Consider the following 18,878-nt stretch of genomic DNA (forward strand, 5'->3'; position numbering starts at 1 on the left):
AACACATACACAATTAACATGCTGCTTTTGGAGTGTATTTTGCAGATTCTGAAACTTGCTTTCGAAGTCATTGTATTTACCTCATCACGCTTTAAAGTGCTGTTTTAGATTGTGTTTCTGTCATTACAAATGTTTGGTTGAACATCATAGACATCATTTCAGCGATGCTGCATGTTTTGAGATTGATTATGGTTATTTTTTAAAGTATATTATTTTTAAAAATATATTACAATAATATTTTTTTAATTTTAAAAAATCAAAATGATATAAAAACATTAAAAAATTATTAATTTTTTAAAAAATTATATTTCAATTTAAAAAAAAATACTTTTAAAACACAAAATCAAACCGGGCAACAGCCTTCCATTGCTAGATTACAAGAAAAACTTCTCATTGCACGCAATTAATTAGAACACCAGCGCATCTGAATCAATGGCTCAGGAAACAACTTTGGAGCTTCAGCATCTTTTAATTCAGAAGATCAAATTGGCCTTCAAAAATCACGATTACCTAGTTCAGAATATGGGCACCGATTGATGCTTTGTCAAAAAAAAAAAATATACAACATAAATCAAGGACAGCCAACTTCATGCAACTTGGGTGCTTGTTTCTTCAGAATCAGCTACAAACCACTTGTTGATCTGGTTATGGGCAACAATTACCTGCAGATGCATTTGTTTTTATATGAAGACAATTGAGTTTCTGGTTGAAGAGATAGTATAGAAAGAAAGCTGAAGCCAAAACCAAAATACCTGTTTTTCCCAGTCAGTTCTGTAGGTGACTAAAAGTAGAACAACAGTTTGAATGAATGTCCCAATCAACATCCCAATCCAAACACCCTACAAAACAGATTTCTGAGAAAGTAAAACAAAGGAAATAGCGAGTGATGAAACATTAGGTGGGCTGCAGCAGGTGTACGAGCCACATGCTTAACTAAAATCACAAGAAACCAGCGCAGGATCCATCCTAGGTAGAGATTCTCCGGTAGAAATACTGTGCTGGTCATATCAATTATGTGAAAGCATACTAAAGAATTAGACTTTCTATATGATTCTTTCCCATTATCCTGTAAGGTTGAAATATATCATGAGAGAAAGGAAGCATGAGAATGACTCACTTTGACTTGCATATCCATGACATAACCAAGCACAACTCCAATAGGAATTCCGACCAGGTAGTAGCACGCTATATTAATGTACGCTACAATGCTCTGCCACCCAGCCCCAACAGCAACTCCTGTTAAAGAAAATAAGTGGATAGTGTATTAATAAATGTAGATGTTATTAAGATCATTTCCGCGGGGGGGGGGGGGGGGGGGGGTTGACATCAGTTAAAAGAAGCGCAAAATGGTAAGTTACCGGAGAGCACTGGTTGTACACTGTTCAAAAGTATGGAGAAAGCCAGTAGCGGTGAAAGATTTGCGACAGCACTGGCCACCTCGTGACTTGTAGTAAAGACGTAAGCAAGATTTCCTCTGGCGAATAAGAATAACAAAAACAGTAGAAGGCCGATTGAAAATGATGTAAGAACTGTCACCACGATCGAGAACTTTGCAGCTTTTGAGCTCCCTCTCCCAAGTTCATTTGACACTCGAACACTGGAGTTTCCAACAAAAACATGAAACAATAATTAAATCAGCTGTCTGAAAGATACACACTCACACGTACATATTCTAAGCATCTCTGCTTTTTTTTAATGTGGTTAACTGACTTTATCGCAATAAATATGAATTCCAAAAGAAGATAATGCCCATGATTGAGATGATAATACACCTTGCAGCAGCCAAGAAACCGAGAGATATCATCATTTCCCATCCATTGATGTTGAGGCTGCAAACAGGAACATCTTTAAAGAACTTTCCTAATAAAGAAGAATAAAGTATAGGAAAAGAAAAACATTTGCCAAGGAATGATTACCAGATAGCAAGAGCGTCGATAGCAACCTCTGCATTTTTCAAGTTTCCTGTTAAAAGAACCAGCACTGTGTTGTACCAGAGCTCGAGGCTGTAATGTACCATGAATTTAACTCAACCTCCAGGTGAATATGTTGTGGACGTCACAAGTGAAGAAATCGACCCAACAGAACAGTGGTTAAAAGTTCAACATTTTTTACTCCCTTTCTTATTAAAAAAAAAAACCTCTAATCTATGCCTACATCAAAGATAAACTAAAAAATATGCAGGCCTTAGTTAAAAACTTAACAACGTCCTATAGCTCCAAAACTGTTGAAACCGATTAATCCTGTCGATTCCAGCTAATTGAGGTGTCAAAGTTATACTTCTATTATACTTACATTGGTACTCCTGGTAAATACAATGACCATTTTGATGCCAAAAGAATGTTTGCGCCAGTATTTCATAATTTCAGTCATTACTTAAGGCGTCCTTGTTAATTCTGAACCATCATAAAATAACTCAAGCGCTCACAAATAGCTTTAAAATTTGGTCACTGGGCTCATAACCATAGCACAAGCATGCCGATCCCATATTGAGTTTCTTTTACAACCCCATATAGCAACTACGTAGTGATTTCGTTACTGAATTGACCAACCAATATCGTGTTGAAAGTAAACCATATTTCGATTTTGAAAAACAGAGAATCGATTCTGAAAAACAGAGGAACCGGTGCAAAGTGTGGTGATAGAAGGTGAAAGATGATTAAGTGTAGGAAAAAGTGGAAGAATGCATTTTTCCTTAATTTACTCATCTTCACAGTGGCATTCTAATGTTTTAACGGTTGTAATTTAAAGCATGCCACAATCCGGAATGGTAAACTGAATACTCCAGCATATTAAGCTGTGATGTATCCATACCAAATTCCAGGTAATTCATGATTCGAACAAAATCAGAAGGTGATAAAAAGCCTTACCAAAGCATAACACCAGATGACAAAGAAAGCTTGATGACAGGCCAGAGATCTTTGAAAGCTAAGGTCGAGAATCCTTTCCATGTCTCACGGCAACCTCCACAGGTAACAAACATAAGCTGACCAATATTTGGTATCCAATATGCCAAAATTGTCGACATCATTGCTCCCGGGATACCAAACTTGTATTTGACAGTTAATAGCCAAGAAAGGAAGACGTGGATTGCTAATGTAAGTGCTGCCAAGTATGCAATAATCATGTTCTTGCTCTGCGCTTGTAGGAACATTTGGCAGGTGAAGGACGGAATGAAGGAAAACATCACAGGGATTAACCACAGGGAGATATTTCCAGACACGTCCGCAATATAATCCTCCTGGCCCAGAGCCTTCAAAAGTGAAGATGTAAAGAAAAATAGAGGAAGAAGTAGCACAGCTGATAATATTAAAACTATCCATGATCTTTGGAGATATACTCCAAGCATATGATATTGCTTTGCACCAAAGGCTTGCCCGCAGAGAGTTTCCAACGCACTAGCCATGCCAAGCTGCAAATTCAAACGACACATTTATAATAAAGGAAATGCATGGATACAGGCAGCCATACAACCAATTGCATGTCTTCTAGCACTTAAAATGGGAGTACTTTCAAAACTTGAGAAAAATAACACCATTCCAGTAAATATTTTCCTGTCTTCAAGTTTCCAGATTATATGTCACATACTGCAGGCATTAATCATCAAATTTCATTTTCCACTTTTTAATGGCCTTTAAAACAAATTTTCATTTTCTTGATTCAGAAATTGGCTGACTTATGGTTTGACAGCATGCAAGAAATTAGCCAAGTTATGAACCCATTACTTTTTTTAGGTCTTCTGGGGGGTGCATCGGACCTTCAGCTGTCGAAAAAGAGAGTTTTCCCATCCCCATTCAACCATGCACCTATCCAAAATTTAAACTTAAGTCCTACAGGCTAACCATAGGCTAGAAGTCTGCATCTAAGCATTGAACATGAACTTCGTTCAAGAAACTAAAGGGATGTGCTATGTTGATGCCAACACTAACTGCTTCACTCCATTAGAGTCATAATAAGGACTCGCAACATCTGAGAATCAATCATTAAAGGATGCCATACAAGAAACTAGTACCAACAAAGAATAGAAACACAAAATCAAATGAGTCAAACCACTTTCCAGGATCCCATTGGAAAACCTCAAAAGGACTGTGAACACAAGCGAGTATGCAGCTAGTTCTGTGGAGCCGATATGCCCAATAAATGCTTGACTGACTACATTTATCCCGAAAGTAGAGAATCTGGTGAAAATGGCAGGACCAGCAACAACCCACATCTTCTTGGTCTCAGTCCATAACTTGTCCTTGAACCTCAATTCCTCAGCATCTACCTCTCCTCCTTTTCTCAAAAGCTTTTCGTTGATCTTCCCCTCCATTTCCCCAGCAAGCCTGTACTAACCCCCAAAACTTTAGCTATCAATGAATAGAGAATGAGGTTCCACTCCTAGAGAGACAACTTGTATAGTTCAGAGCACAATTATTGAAAAGAGAAGACTTCCATTGCGACACAACACCTGATAAAGATTCTTGGTTAAAGAGCGAAAGGGAAAGGAGAAAATACTCGAAGAAGAGAAAAGAGAATCTATAATGCAATCATAGAAGTAGGCCAATTTAAGGACTTTGACACCTCTGCGTACAACACTAGCGGTTTACTTGTTACTAGTGTGGCATGATCGAAGAGACAACTTGCTCAAGGCAAAAGAAAAATAAAGGCTCTTGTTCATAATAAAGTTCAACGCGAGAACTTCCATATCATTTCCTACCAATTACTTTTGCCAAATGTAAAGTCAACAAGGAATATCTTCAGCAAATCCGTATTAACATATTCTGATGCACCAATAGATTGACATTATCATAAAATCGAAAAATAAAACACTTTATGGCTGCAAAAAAAAAAGAACAAAGAAAAAAAAGGAGCATCTCTTGCATGATATATAACCCACAAAACTTTAGAGTTCGGTGATCTAACACCAATATCCTGAAATATACAAGTTCTTGTAAGGAAATGAAGAGAAAGTGAACCTCATGAAATTTTGCATTCCCTTCATTTTTTTTTTATCAAACTGTATATAACTTGTTGAAAAACGAAAGGAAAAGATGGAGGATAAACGTATGATATTCAATAAAAGAAGATTTCGAGTACCTACGTGTGTAGAGAGAGATGAGGCATATACCATAAAAAAAAATACTTACAAAAATACCTGTCTGTATAAGAAGGGAAGAGGATGATGGGTTACAAGGAAGAGAGAAAAGCAAGTGTAAGGCCAAGGAGATTCAGCTAGCAGAAGAGAGGTTTATATCTTGATGCCAATAGACTAATTTTTAGTATTTCTTTTATTATGGTTATAAATTCGATACGTATTTCCTAAAAGTTTCAAGCTTTCTTGGATGTATTCTAGTAATTTTCTTTGTCGCACCCTCTTCTCTAAAGTTATTTTTCACTCAAGAACTGGCTGCCAAGCAAGTGACTTTCATTACAAATGGTCAGCGCAAGCCTACTTGTGCTTTTTTCTGTTGCATGTCATAGTTTTTCTGTTGCATGTCATAATTATCAATAAAAGCTGTGTGACCGGCATGTGCCACCACCGCCACCCACTGGTCGAGAGACGAGTGCATGCAAAGACTAGAGGTAAAGAGAGTGAGGTGGGAACGGTGTGTTTTTTTATTAGTCCTGTCTTTTTAGTTGACAATTAAATGCTTTTTTCAATGGTGGGATTAGGCGACACGTTTCAGAAAACCTCTCTCTATATTTACAAGTGTGTGAACCAGATTGAATGAATTGAAAAAAAAATTTCTCGTTATTAACGTCTAACATATATATGCCTGTATTTGTTCAATGAAGAGTTTACAGCTAAAATGATTGATGCTCAAGGAAGCTTTTCCGTGGAGCATGTCCTACCACATGGCATCTCCTATTTGGCACCTTATATTAAAAAATGGTGGATTTTTTATGTCCCAGGGGCAGCTCCACTGTATGGAGAGAAGAGGAGATGCATGGTTTTATTAGGTAAAAAATTTAAGAAAATTTTCCGTTTTAAAAATAATTTTAAAAAATTTTTAAAATTTTTGTTTTTGTTTTTTTGCTTCAAATGGATATTATTTTATGTTTTTATATCATTTTGATACGCTTATATCAAAAAATAACTTTTAAAAAATAAAAAAAAATCTTATTTTAATATGTTTTCGAATGAAAAGCACTTTAAAAAATAACCACATTTATATTTTTAAATACGCTTGACATCTTAAATTACCATGTTTCTCTATCATAACATCTTGTTTCTATATAATACTATACTTAAATGTTGTGTTTGGGAATTATAACATATACAAATTATACTATTTTAATCTATGTTGTGTTGTTTTGCTAAATTTTTAGATGAATAATGCTGATTTTTTCTTTTTAAAAAAATCCACCTCCAAGAAGGAAAAGTTTACAGGGGTAACTGTCACAGACGTCGATGGGTATCCCAAGAGGCCAGGAAAATGTATTTGTACCCTTGAGGTCTACATACACTGTACAGATACTGTAATAAATGCTGATGGGACTCTCTCTCTCTCTCTCTCTCTCTCTCCCTCTCTCTCCCTCTCTCTCCCTCCCAAATATTACAAGATCTGGTAGCGGATTTGGTCACCATTTTGCCACGCATAACCAAGTTTAATCACAATTGTTTTGAGTACACGAACCGATGGATTCAATGGAATATAGGTTGACCAGAACTGCCTTGGCAATGATTGTTTCAGCCACTCATTTCAACTACTTTAATTTTATAATCATTTCTGGTTAATCATAATATAATTCAATACTTTCAATTTTATCTGTAATTATTAACTTGATTTAGAAATTATGATTTGTATTTTTTTATTGAGCTATGTATTAATTTTAAAATTTTAATTTTTTTATTTCAATTTTTAATATTGAATTTATTAAAAGTGGTGCTTCATAAATTTTTTTTATTTTTTTTTATATGAAATTATCATGATCTTATTATCTAAATAACATGTTTAATATATTAATTCAAGTTGTTTTTTCTAGTCTTCTTTTTAATTGATTGTTTTTTTAATTTTATCTTTTTAAATTGTATTAGTTGGAACTTGAACTTTGTAATTTTTCTCGATTTACTTTATATAAGATTACATTAATCTCATTACTAGGATTAAAAATTTGGCAAGTTGACTTGAATTGATTCTGGTTATTTTTTATTTTGGTTCCTTTTCAATTAAGTATTTCTTTTAACTAGATTTTGTAATTTTTTTTTATTTTTTTTCATAGAGTTATCATGATCTTATAAACCGGATCACAAGTTTGAAAAGTTAACCTTAATTGACTATGTTCATATTTTTTATGTCATTTTTTAATTGAATATATATTTCTTTTTAAATTTTATATTCAAACAACTGAATCTTTTTTTATTTTTCTGTTTTATCTTTTAATATTAGAATATTTGGGAATCAGACTCTATAATTTTTTTCAATTTGCTTTTTGAGTAGTTATCTCGATTTCATGGGTTTATTTTTTTCTTTCGATTTCAACTTTTATCATTAGATTTGTTGGAAATTGAGCTTTGTAAATTTTTTGTGTTATGAAGTTATTTCAATCATATGACTCAGATTACAAGTTTAACAAGTTAATCTAGGTTGGTTTGGGTTGTTTTTTTTAATTATTTTTTTATTTCATCATTCAATATTGGATTAATGAGAAATTGAACTTTATAATTTTTTTTATTTGCTTTCATGGGGTTATTCTCATATCATGACATGAGTTGTGAGTTTGACATGTTAACGTAGATTGATTCAGATAGGTTTTTTCTGTCTTTTTTTTTAATTTAATATTTTTTTTAATTTTATCTTTCAATATTGGATTAATCAAGAATTAATCTTTATAATTTATTTTTATTTGCTTTCTATATAGTTATCACAATCTCATTGACCTAATCGTAAATTTAACAAGTTAACTTAGCTCGATTCAATATGTTGCGGTGTTAATATTTTAAAAAACAATATTATCCAATATTATTGTATCAGTATTGAAAAGATATGATACATATTTTGAGTTTATAAATATTTTGTTGATTAGAAAACACATTATCAACACTTGGAAAATTTGTTTACGTAAAAAATATTAATTCAATGATTTAGTCTCTAGCTAAAGTTGGTCATGCTTAATTAATGATATCTTACTCTAAAAAATATTTGTTTTTCTTTTTTCTATTTATTAAAATAAAAATTGAGAAAATATATAATATATAAAAAGGATTAAGTTATAAATGGATTTAAGAACACGGATTTATATATAGTTTTTAAAACTATGACACTAATTAATTAGTTTTGCCAATTATAATTAACTATAATCCTTTTTTTTATTAATACTAGTTTCTGGGCATATCCTTCTCATGTTTATGAATGAACTAATTTATAATATTTGTTCTGTATTCTAATAGATTGATCACAACTATTTATAAAGGAGTATATTTGGATGTTTATTAAATAAACATGTTTTATTTTTAAATAAATTTATATAAATTTTGATAATGATAAAATAATTATTTTTAAATTTTCGAACCATATTAAATATTTTTTTCATGGAATTAAATAAAAATGAGATATAAAAAAATGAATTATCTCTTAAGTTTTAACAATTAATAGTTAGGAAAAATATATAACTTTTAAAAATATTACTTACTACTATTTTCGCCTCAGATTATATTATTATGAACAATTCTTAATTTAAATAATTATTTTGAATTATATATGATGCAATACAACCATGAATAAAAAGTTATATAAATCAATTTTTAATAAGTCTTGTCCTTTTTTATATATTTTTTTTCAATGGAGTAAAAAATAGCATAAGACAATAATAAAAAATTTCCTATCAAACATTATCCAAGGATTCAATTTAATAACTTGATGAACTTTGATGTTATTTAATTAGCTTTATATTTTAATATTTTTATTGGCTTGTTCTGGAATATCTTTAAAGGAGTCTTGAAAGTTAAAATAACAAATAGCTAGGATAAAAATATGTAACTTTGAAAAATAATAATTACTAAACAATTTTAAATTGAAATTATATGATCATGAATTTCTTTTTATCTTACACGTTTTATTCAAATTATATATGCGACATGAAAAAACAATTAACACAATATATATTATGAATTTATATAAATTTTAATAAATATTCTTCCAATAACCAGTATTTATCCAAAAAAAGTAAACGGTAACATAAACCAATAAAACAATAATCCATAAAATATTAACTAAAGATTTAATTTAATAATTTGGTAAATTTTATTACCTCAAGTCTTTCTAGAGTTTTATAGTCAACATAAAGTCCCAATATTGTATTATATAATTTATGAGTGAGTTATGTAGTTTATTTTATGTTATTTAGGATTTTATTTTATGGTGTATAAAAAAGAAAATAATGAAAAAATAGGATTACTTATATTTTAGTATTCATTCTAAAAAAATTATTTATTTTTAGCCTATAAAAGAATAATGAAAAAGCAATTATCAATATTGGTATATTATAGATTCAATAGCTATTTGACTCGCGTTTCATTGCAGATTTTATATTTTTTTCAACAAAAAATGAATATGGACTAAATAAATAGAAAACCATTTCTTTCATAACATTCTAAAAAGAGTCATTAATAATAAATAAAGATAAAAATACATATTTGATTTCATAATACGAATTATATAATCGATTGTTTGATCAAATGATAATAGAAATAGACACATATCTTAAATTGATGGTATAAAATCAAAGGTGAAACAACATTGTGCAAGGTTCCATATACTAAAATTATTTTATAAAAACAAATATTTTTTTTTAAAAAAATAAATTTCATTTGTATAAAACATAAAACAAAATTATAGATGAATTAAAATTATCTATTTAAAAAATAAATACATTCAAAATAATTAAAAAAAAAATCACTATTTTAAAAAGGATAAATAAAAAAAATAAAAAATCAAATAGAAGGGGTATTAATTTGAATATAAATTAAAAAATCATGCGAAAAAAAGTTTCATTTTTTAAAAAAAGAAAATTTTTTATAAAAAAGAAGAAGAAGAAGAAAGAGACAAGGTTTTGCAAGCCCACTTAAAAAGGTCTCATGGGTATTGGCCTTAATGTTTTTTAAAAATGTTGGGAAGGACAACATGTCTATTTTTTCTAGATTTTCAACATGTTTTGACTTAAAACACTTAGCAAACACCTTAGGTACTTTGATAAACTCATAAATAGCACTAAAAACCTAAAAAAAACCTGTATTGAAACACGAAATCAACCAAAACTAAAATTCTTTCAAAGCTTAGATCTGATTTTTTTTTGGTAATTTAAAGGTGAAACAACACCTAAATGAAACTCTCCTAATAGAACTCATTGCTTTCTTCTTCTTTATTCTGATTTTTTGGGTTTATATGGCCTTAAAATGTGCAACAACAATATTCAACGCTCTTAAATTATATTCTTATTTTTACTAGGGCTATAAGCTCAAACTATCATAATCCATTAAAATTTTTAATAAGGATTCTAAACACAAATCCTTCATGTTTTTTTTCTTAACAATATAAAAGTTGTCAGAGTTTATTACATTAACTGCTAATGTTCTGGCACAATGTATATCGGCAATATTTTGCAGCATACACAGTCTTTGTACTCGCTTCAGTATCCGAGATATACTTGTGGAGGCAAGCGTGGTTTTGCAAGTGCAGACAGTGATTTTGCAAGAGCCATGCTGTCTTCTGCAATGGTAAGGTCGATGTTGGATTGACGAGGTGGTAAACTCCAAGTAAACGCTAGAAGAAGTCTAGCAAATAGCATGGTAGTCATTGAAGTCCCAAGTTTCACACCAATGCACCCACGTTTTCCTGTGGAAAATGAAATGAATCGCAGATTATTCTCGGTCAGCACCACCTTCTCCATTTCATTGAGGTGGCACTCTGGCTTGAACTTGAGCGGCTCATCCTATACTTTAGGGTTTTTGCCCAGTCAATAGGGAGACTGGAGATGCAACAATAATAAATGAGTCAAACGAAGACAATGTTGGGACGACAGAACCTAAACCTGTAGAATGATTAACAGACACAGATGCAGGTGGTGATAAAGAAATTGAAGGGTAAGTAGGGGAGGTTCGTGGGTTTGAAAAGTTTGATCTTGGGAAGGAAGGAAAGGAATGTTTGAAGTGAGTGTAGGTGTAGACATAAAATGATTGGAGGTAGAGATTTGATCACACTCAAGAAAAGGAAAATATTGTTAATGAAAACGGAAATAACAAGAGATGTAAATATGATTAGACGACAAGTCATACAATGATAGTTTAAATGAGATGAATTATAACCTAAAAACACACATGAAGTAGAACGATATTCTAAATTATGTGTATTATAAGGACGGAGGGAAGGAAAATAGAGATACCTGGAAGTACGCAAAAAGATATAATCAGGTGGTTGATGAAACAAACATTCAAAAAAAGATTTATTACGCAAGATAGGTTTTGGCATACAATTAATGAGATACACAGAAGTTTCAAAAGTATTGTTGTTACCTATTTTTTAGGTCCCCACAAAAAAAGAAAAAGGAAAAGAGAAAATACAAAAATAAAAAATTATTTATTTAGTCAAATAATTAACTTATGCTTTTTACATTAGGTCGCATATATAATTACGTTTCAAACCTTGGTTTTATAAAAGTTAAAATAACTTGGTTTATATTTATAAAGACCTACTTTTCATTTATTTTGCATATATAAATCTATCTCAAAACAGTTTTAACAAAGCCACATATTTTTTCAAACCTAATTTTTTAAAACTACAATTAAAAATATATGTTTTTAAACTGTAATCGCAAAAGCTACCATAATATCAAAACATATTTGATATTTTGTGGTGGATAGTGTTTTTTAAAAACTTTTTAATTAAAAATATATCAAAGAAATTTTTTATATCACATATTAAAATCATAAAAAAAAAACATGGAAAATGTTAATTTAATGCTTACTTTGAAAAACAAGTTATTAACACAAAAGGAAACACTTGCACATCTTATGAGTTGTGTTCTAATTTTTTTTGTACTCAAAACCATCTGGGCCTTTCATTCTAAAGTCAGAACGAAGTGAAAAAGGTATATTGGGTTATTTCTGTCATCTCTCTTTTGTCTTGAATCCCCCCCCCACCCTCACAGGCGTTTCTTTTAGAGTATAGGGTCTTCACTCTACTTCCAGCTCCTTTCTTTTGGGTTGTCTAATGCTATGTTAATAGGATTGCCCATATGTTTTTTTTTACAGTAATTCATATTCATCAAGAAAAAGAAAAGGCTCACTAGCTTGAGATTTTGGTACCAACGCAATATGTGTCTGCTTGCAATATTGAATCTTATGATGGAATACATGGCTTGTCATATCACTTTTGGTTATGTTATGCATCATATGTGCGTATTAGCAAGGATTGGCTAAAGAATAGTGACATTGGGCAAGGCATGGAATGGACAGAATGTGAGTCCATTTCATATATGATCTAGATTTTGAAGAGAGTAGTGAAATATGGATGAATCTAAGCAGTTCACCTTTCGAGAACCTTACTTGCAATTTTGACTAAATAGTAGTTAAAGCCACTATTTTCATCGAGGAATCAAACCCAGCTCCACCAGAAGCTTGGGAAACTAGGACGCAAAATTATGTTTGTAACACTCTCTATACTTAGTTTTGTTCCGTGGTAATCTCAAATAATAACTAATTTTCTCTGATTCTGAAAAAAAATACATAATATCAAACACTAACCAATTCTCACAAATTCTCCAAAAATTATTAATTGTCACAAATTCTCAACAAAATTTATCAATTACAAAAGAAAGAAAAAACATAATTCACATAATTAAACCGACAACTTTGAAAAAATTCATCAATTAACAAAAAATCTCACAAATTCTCCTAAAATTTATCATTCCTAACCAATTCTCACCAAAATATATCTAGTTAGAAAAAATTCATTAATTAGCCTCAAGTATCCTAAAATTCATCGATTCTCACCAATCATATAAACCCTAAAACATCCAATATAGTTGATATATCAACTCAATTGATATAAATTATACCTAATTGACATGAATTATACCCAATTGACATAAATTCAACTACGCCTATACAAAACAAAATACCTAGCTAATCACCAAATATCTAACACATCAAATTTATTCCTAATTGCAGCAACAACAGAGTTCGTTTGGGAGAGGGAGAGAGGATTTTTGATGGTAGAAGGCTTTGATACCAAGTTGAGAAGAAGTAGGAGGTTTAACCTATTAGTTAGCCGATCCTTTTCTATTTATATGTGTAGGGCAATATGCAATAGTAAAAGTAGAGATTACAAAACTAGAGTAGTGTCTATAATATTTTCTATATATATATATATATATATATATATATTTTGTAATAAGCTTAATGAGTTGCTGGGAAGTCTTCGTTTTTATTTATGAAAGAAGGTTGTTTGGAACTTTGATAAACACACTAGAACAAATAATTTTTTGATTATGGTGTCATGACAAAATGTTCCTATATCATCTTGCTTTAATATTAGATCGACATATATACGTGCTGATAATGTTGGGACATAAAATATTCTTATGTCAATAACTAGAGTGGCCTACATAAATCACCATTGAATTTTCTTAGTGTTGTTAGAATCATCTCATTAAGATCTTTGTTTATCATATTGGTAGTGTTGTCACTGAAACTTCTCATTAAGATCTTTGTTTATCATATTAGTAGTGTTGTCACTGAAATTTTGGTGTGCTTCAGAGGCTAGTTTTTTATTCTTTGTTTTTTTTCTCTGTTCTTTCCTCATAATTTGTAAAGATAGAGGAGAGAGAAAAAAATAATAAAAAAGAAAGAGATCTTAAAGGCATTGAAGCTTCGATAATGACACTCTTAGAAGCATACCGAAGCTTCGATGATGACGTCATTGATACCATTGGCAAGATCTTAACGAGATAAATCCAACATGTCAAAGAACCATCTCAACCTAAAAGCTTAAGCTGTTAGGTGAGGTCTAAGGATATGATTTATATTATTTTCTAACACACCTCCTCAAGTGAAAGCCCTTTGGGCTTGAAATTTGCACATGCCCACATTACCTTGTGCTTAATTTTTATCAAATAAATGGAGGATTGTGATATTTGAACTCGTGATTGTTTAGTCATCAAGACTCTGATATTATGTCAAAGAATCAATTCAACCCAAAAGCTTAAACTGTTAGATGAGGTCCATGCTAACTACCCTGCTTTAAACACTTTAAATGATTTTAACTACCCTGATTTAAGCACTTTAATTTTCGAATCATTTTTTGTCCCAATAACACAGGACCGTTGATGGAGTAGCTGTTGGCTATGCTAAAGGGAAATTGAAACACTTTCCGTTCAATCCAAAGTTAACAGTTGACGTGGTTAGCTAATACCCCCTTCGTTCTTTCATTAGTTTTTATATATATATGCATGCCAAAACTGAAAATGTCCTGGAAATGATGCAGATACCAGCTGACATGGTAATCAATGCTCTTATCATGGCCATGGTGGAATATGCAAACCGATCCACTACTTCAGAAATCATTTATCATGTAGGATCTTCATTGAGAAATCCGTTCAAATTCTCAAATTTTCAAGAATTAAGCATTCGTTACTTCGCTCAAAACCCGTTGATTGACAAAGAAGGAAAGCCAATAAAGGTTGGCAAGATTAAAGCTTTCAGATCCATGGCTACTTTCCGTATATACATGGTGATTCGTTATTCGTTGCCATTAAAGGTTTGATGAACATAACTAATTTAATTCAGCTGCGTCTCAATTTCAAATTCTTTGGCATTAGTTTAATTTCACATTTCGTTATGTTCATAAAAAAAATAGGAATGTTTGCTTGAAGGGCTGTTAAAGTATGGTCATATGTGTTTGGTATATCTAGTATTTGATGAACTGCCTAAACAAAATATTATTAGCTGGAAGTCGATCACTTCAGGCTATGCTATGCTTCATGTCGGTATTTTAATTGTGCACCGGTTTGCTGCCGGAGATGTTGATTTCAATAGTATTTGGGCTTAGAAGAGAGAAACGGATCAGGCAGAGAGTAATTTCTAGTTATGCTACCCATGGCTACTAAAGTGGTGAAGGAAGATCGAGATTGGTGCACCTACGTATGTGATTGTTCTAACCATGGCTAAGTTGCAACCATGTCTCATGCATGGTTACAACCTAAAATCAATAAGTAAATTAACGTATGTCTTATTGCTTTTCCTTTGTTACAACATATAATCAAACATAAACTTCCTACGTATGTGATTGTTTTCTCATTAAAATCAAACTAACAAGTAATTTTTTCTCTTACCAGGTATTCCATCTAGCAATCAATACTGTTTTATTCCAGAAACCCTACAAGGACAAGTACACTGCTCATTACAGAAACTTGAAGCGTGGAATGCGATTAGCTGAGCTCTATGAACCTTATGTGTTCTTTAAGGGCATGTAAGGATATAGTCATTGAATTCCATTGATATATCTTATAGTTTGAATGGATATTACATAGATTAGCGCATAATAAATATTTAAATTTATCTTTTTTTACTCAGATTCGATGACACCAACTCGGAAAAGTTGCAAATTGCTGCAAGAGAGACTTGTTCAGAAGCAGATGCCTTCAACTTTGACCCCACAAGTGTTAGTTGGGAAGCTTACATGATGGATGTTCATTTTCCTGGTCTCGTAAAATATGTGCTCAAATGATACATTGCCAGAGAGCATTTGCACGGCGACATTTGGGCATACTGTTCCTACGAACTGTCTTGTAATTGATTGTAATGGTGTTTTTTATTATGATGAAAAATAAAATTAGTGGACAAAATAAATTATCCAATAAAAGTGAAATCTAATATATCAAGTTTATGTTGTTAAAGACTTGTAATTTTCGGTTTTTTTTTGTTATTGAAATATGCTATTTTTCCTTAATGTTTTTTTTTTTGTTAAATGCTGAATATATGGTTATATAATTTGAAAAATATATCACTCGTATATATAATATCCAGGGAAAGAAGGTCACTTGAGCAAGCTCTTTAAAGAAGAAGATGAACAATCATCTTCAAAATGACGTTGTTTTGGTCAATTGCATTTTAGTCCTTCAACGTGTGATTTATTCCTAATTACATCTCTAATTGGTTTCAAACTTTCAATTTTGTTCAATTTTACATTTGACGAACTTCAAACGACGTTATTTTGGTCAATTGCATTTTAGTTCTTCAACGTGTGATTTATTCCTAATTACATCTCTAATTGGTTTCAAACTTTCAATTTTGTTCAATTTTACATTTGACGAACTTCAATTCAAGCCCCAGATTTCACTGTCTTTTTCTCTTTAGTCCTTGATTTTGGATTTATGCAATTTGACCCTTAATTGATCAATAAACTTTCAATTTTTTCAATTTAGCCCCTGATTCGGTCAATTTCAGTTCCTTTCTTTACACATCTTTTTTCAGTTTGGTCCTTGATTTCGGATTTCTTCAATCAAATTCTTAATTGGCCATCAAAAATTAATATTTATGCAATTAAGCCCTTGATTTGACCAAATCAACTCTTAAAAATTTATAATTTAACCCCTAAACTTTAACTTCTTCCAATTAAAGCCCAAATTATATAGATCGTAGATGATTGGAGTTGTAGAGGCAACCAATAAAAACATAAAGTAGATTGACTAGAAGATGGTAGTTACTTATAAAGATTGGCATGAATGACTTTCTCATGCCCTTTATGCTTACAAAATAGCAATAAAAATATTGACTGGTGATACACCCTACTCATTAGTGTACAAAATGGAGGCGGTTATACCTCTAGACGTGAAAATCTCATCATTAAGAGTACTGATATAGTTTGATTTAGTAAAAGTTGAATGAGCAAAGATAAGATATTTACAATTAAATATGATTAATGAAAAAAGACTAGCAATGATCTGTTATCACCAGCTATACCAAAAAAAAATGGTGAAAACACATGACAAGAAAGTCTAGCAAAGAGAATTCAAAAAAGGTGACCTAGTGTTAAGAAAGATTCTACCATTGTCTAATGAAGATCATAGAAAATGGACACTAGATTACAATGGCCTGTATATAGTAAAAGAAGTTATTTCAAGGGGGGCGTTGATCTTAACTAGCATGGATGAGGAAGATGTAATTAAGCTCATGAATTCAGATTTTATAAAAGAATACTGTGTAATTTGTTTTCATCAATATAACAAAGTTTGGCCGAGAATTCTCTTTATGTATACTCTTCTCTCAAACAAACACCCCTTGCAACCTTACATTATCTCACCAGCTCAAAATGTTTTTGAAAAAAAATCTTTTTTTCTTAAATGACTTTTTGGACTTTTGACTGATTTTGGTTTTTTTTTTTAAAGAGAAATGATATGATGCTTGTTTAAAATAAAATTTTGGCATTTGTTCATCAAGCAATTCTCATATTCAGGTGACAACAAAAATCGCGTACACCTTATATCTTGAGCTAATGTTCTAGCTATATGCATAATCACACATAGTAAGATTCACCAGTCATCAATTTGAAGTCTTATACAAAAATTCAAAATTATTACAATGAACGAGGATAACAATTTATCAATTCTAACCGTTTGTGCTTGAAATTAAAAAAAAAGCCATATTTTCTAATCAAGCAAACAAGCAATTAGGATCGATAAATGACATCCTAAAAAATGCTAAAAAGTTCATCATATTTATAGCATGGTAGGCAAAACTATTTCTTATTATTCATAAAGATAAAATGAGCATACAAGAAGAAAATAAGCTTTCACCATAAAAACATGTACCAAATTTCTAATCATATCACCATATACTTTTGCCAATTTCAAACACCATTAAAACACAATGAAAACAAATCATTCCTTTTCAAAACCCCAAGGAATTATATAATTTAAAGATGTTTTCTTAAGCTCACATCAAAGTCACTTGAGTTTTCGAAATCAGAAAAAGGTCAAAAGTTTGACAACCATTATAAATAAGGTTTATTTCAAAATAAACCAACAAGATAAAAGCGGATTTTGAAAAGTACCATTTACTCAAGTCACTGCTATAAGTATATTTAGAAGGATACAACAACAGACAATCTCAAAAGAAATATAAAGTTCTACCCATGATAATCAAGAAGATAGAGGGCAATTTTATTCCAGCCAACTATTTGTAAAGCGTAGAAAGATTTCCTTAAACCTACAAGGTTAGAAGACTCTTAAATAAGTCACTAAAGGTATAGTGAAAACCATGTAAAGACCTACAAGCTGGCTTAAGTAAGTTGGAAGCTAAAAAATCAAAAGGATTCAAGAAACTGACAAAAAAAGGGGGCTTATATTTCAAAACAAATAAAATACATACATAAACATCATAAAGATATTTTTAAGCAATTTTTAGGAATTTTCCTCGAAAGCTACTAGAAATGTTCAACAAATATAAACCATAAAAAATTCAGTCCAAAGATAACTAAAAGTGCGTAGACAAAAGAAAATCAAAAGTTGGATTATCTTAGAAGAAGGGAGGCAAAACATCTCATATGAAGATCCAAGACACCATCATTTGTGAAGAATCTTGGATATTTTTTACACACGGGCAGGTTATTCGATCACGAACCACGACATGGTCAATTGAATAAAGACCATTCATGAAGAATCCTAGATATTTTTCACGCATGATCAGGTTATCTGATCACAAATCACAAGCTAGTCACCGGAACAAAGACCATTTATGAAAAACTCTGGATATTTTTCACACTTGGGCAAGTTACCTAGTCATGAACCATAGGTTGGTCGTCTGAGCAGAGACCATTCCTGGAAAATCCTAGATATTTTTCACATATGAGCATGTTACTCGATCTGGAGCTACGAGCCAATCGCTCAAACAGAGACCATTC

The 18,878-nt window shown here is 31.3% G+C and overlaps 2 protein-coding genes across 10 annotated transcripts; one reads left to right on the forward strand and one right to left on the reverse strand.

Annotated features, from left to right (window-relative positions):
* Positions 1-366: 366 nt before the first annotated feature.
* On the reverse strand, positions 367-5,306 carry LOC133669802 (protein DETOXIFICATION 21-like). Of its 9 annotated transcripts, none has more exons than XM_062090100.1 (9): positions 5,127-5,306; positions 4,055-4,322; positions 2,868-3,409; positions 1,917-2,003; positions 1,773-1,829; positions 1,359-1,597; positions 1,118-1,236; positions 753-839; positions 367-662 (listed from the first exon to the last, which is right to left on the reverse strand). In XM_062090100.1, the coding sequence occupies exons 2-9, from the start codon at positions 4,307-4,309 to the stop codon at positions 588-590; spliced, it is 1,461 nt and encodes a 486-aa protein (XP_061946084.1). In that variant the 5' UTR covers positions 4,310-4,322; positions 5,127-5,306; the 3' UTR covers positions 367-587. The 9 variants fall into 9 exon arrangements, with proteins under 9 accessions (XP_061946084.1, XP_061946080.1, XP_061946079.1 ...); XM_062090096.1 differs by having other exon boundaries at positions 5,135-5,304; XM_062090095.1 differs by having other exon boundaries at positions 4,055-4,447; positions 5,135-5,304.
* A 5,255-nt stretch (positions 5,307-10,561) lies between these two features.
* On the forward strand, positions 10,562-15,834 carry LOC133669909 (alcohol-forming fatty acyl-CoA reductase-like). Its single transcript, XM_062090238.1, has 6 exons — positions 10,562-10,696; positions 10,840-10,934; positions 14,297-14,378; positions 14,463-14,735; positions 15,313-15,446; positions 15,551-15,834. Exons 1-6 carry the CDS (start codon positions 10,562-10,564, stop codon positions 15,702-15,704), a joined length of 873 nt encoding a protein of 290 aa, XP_061946222.1. The 3' UTR covers positions 15,705-15,834.
* Positions 15,835-18,878: the final 3,044 nt, after the last annotated feature.

Source organism: Populus nigra, chromosome 12, assembly GCF_951802175.1.
Source record: "Populus nigra chromosome 12, ddPopNigr1.1, whole genome shotgun sequence".
In the NCBI taxonomy this organism is placed as follows: domain Eukaryota; kingdom Viridiplantae; phylum Streptophyta; class Magnoliopsida; order Malpighiales; family Salicaceae; genus Populus; species Populus nigra.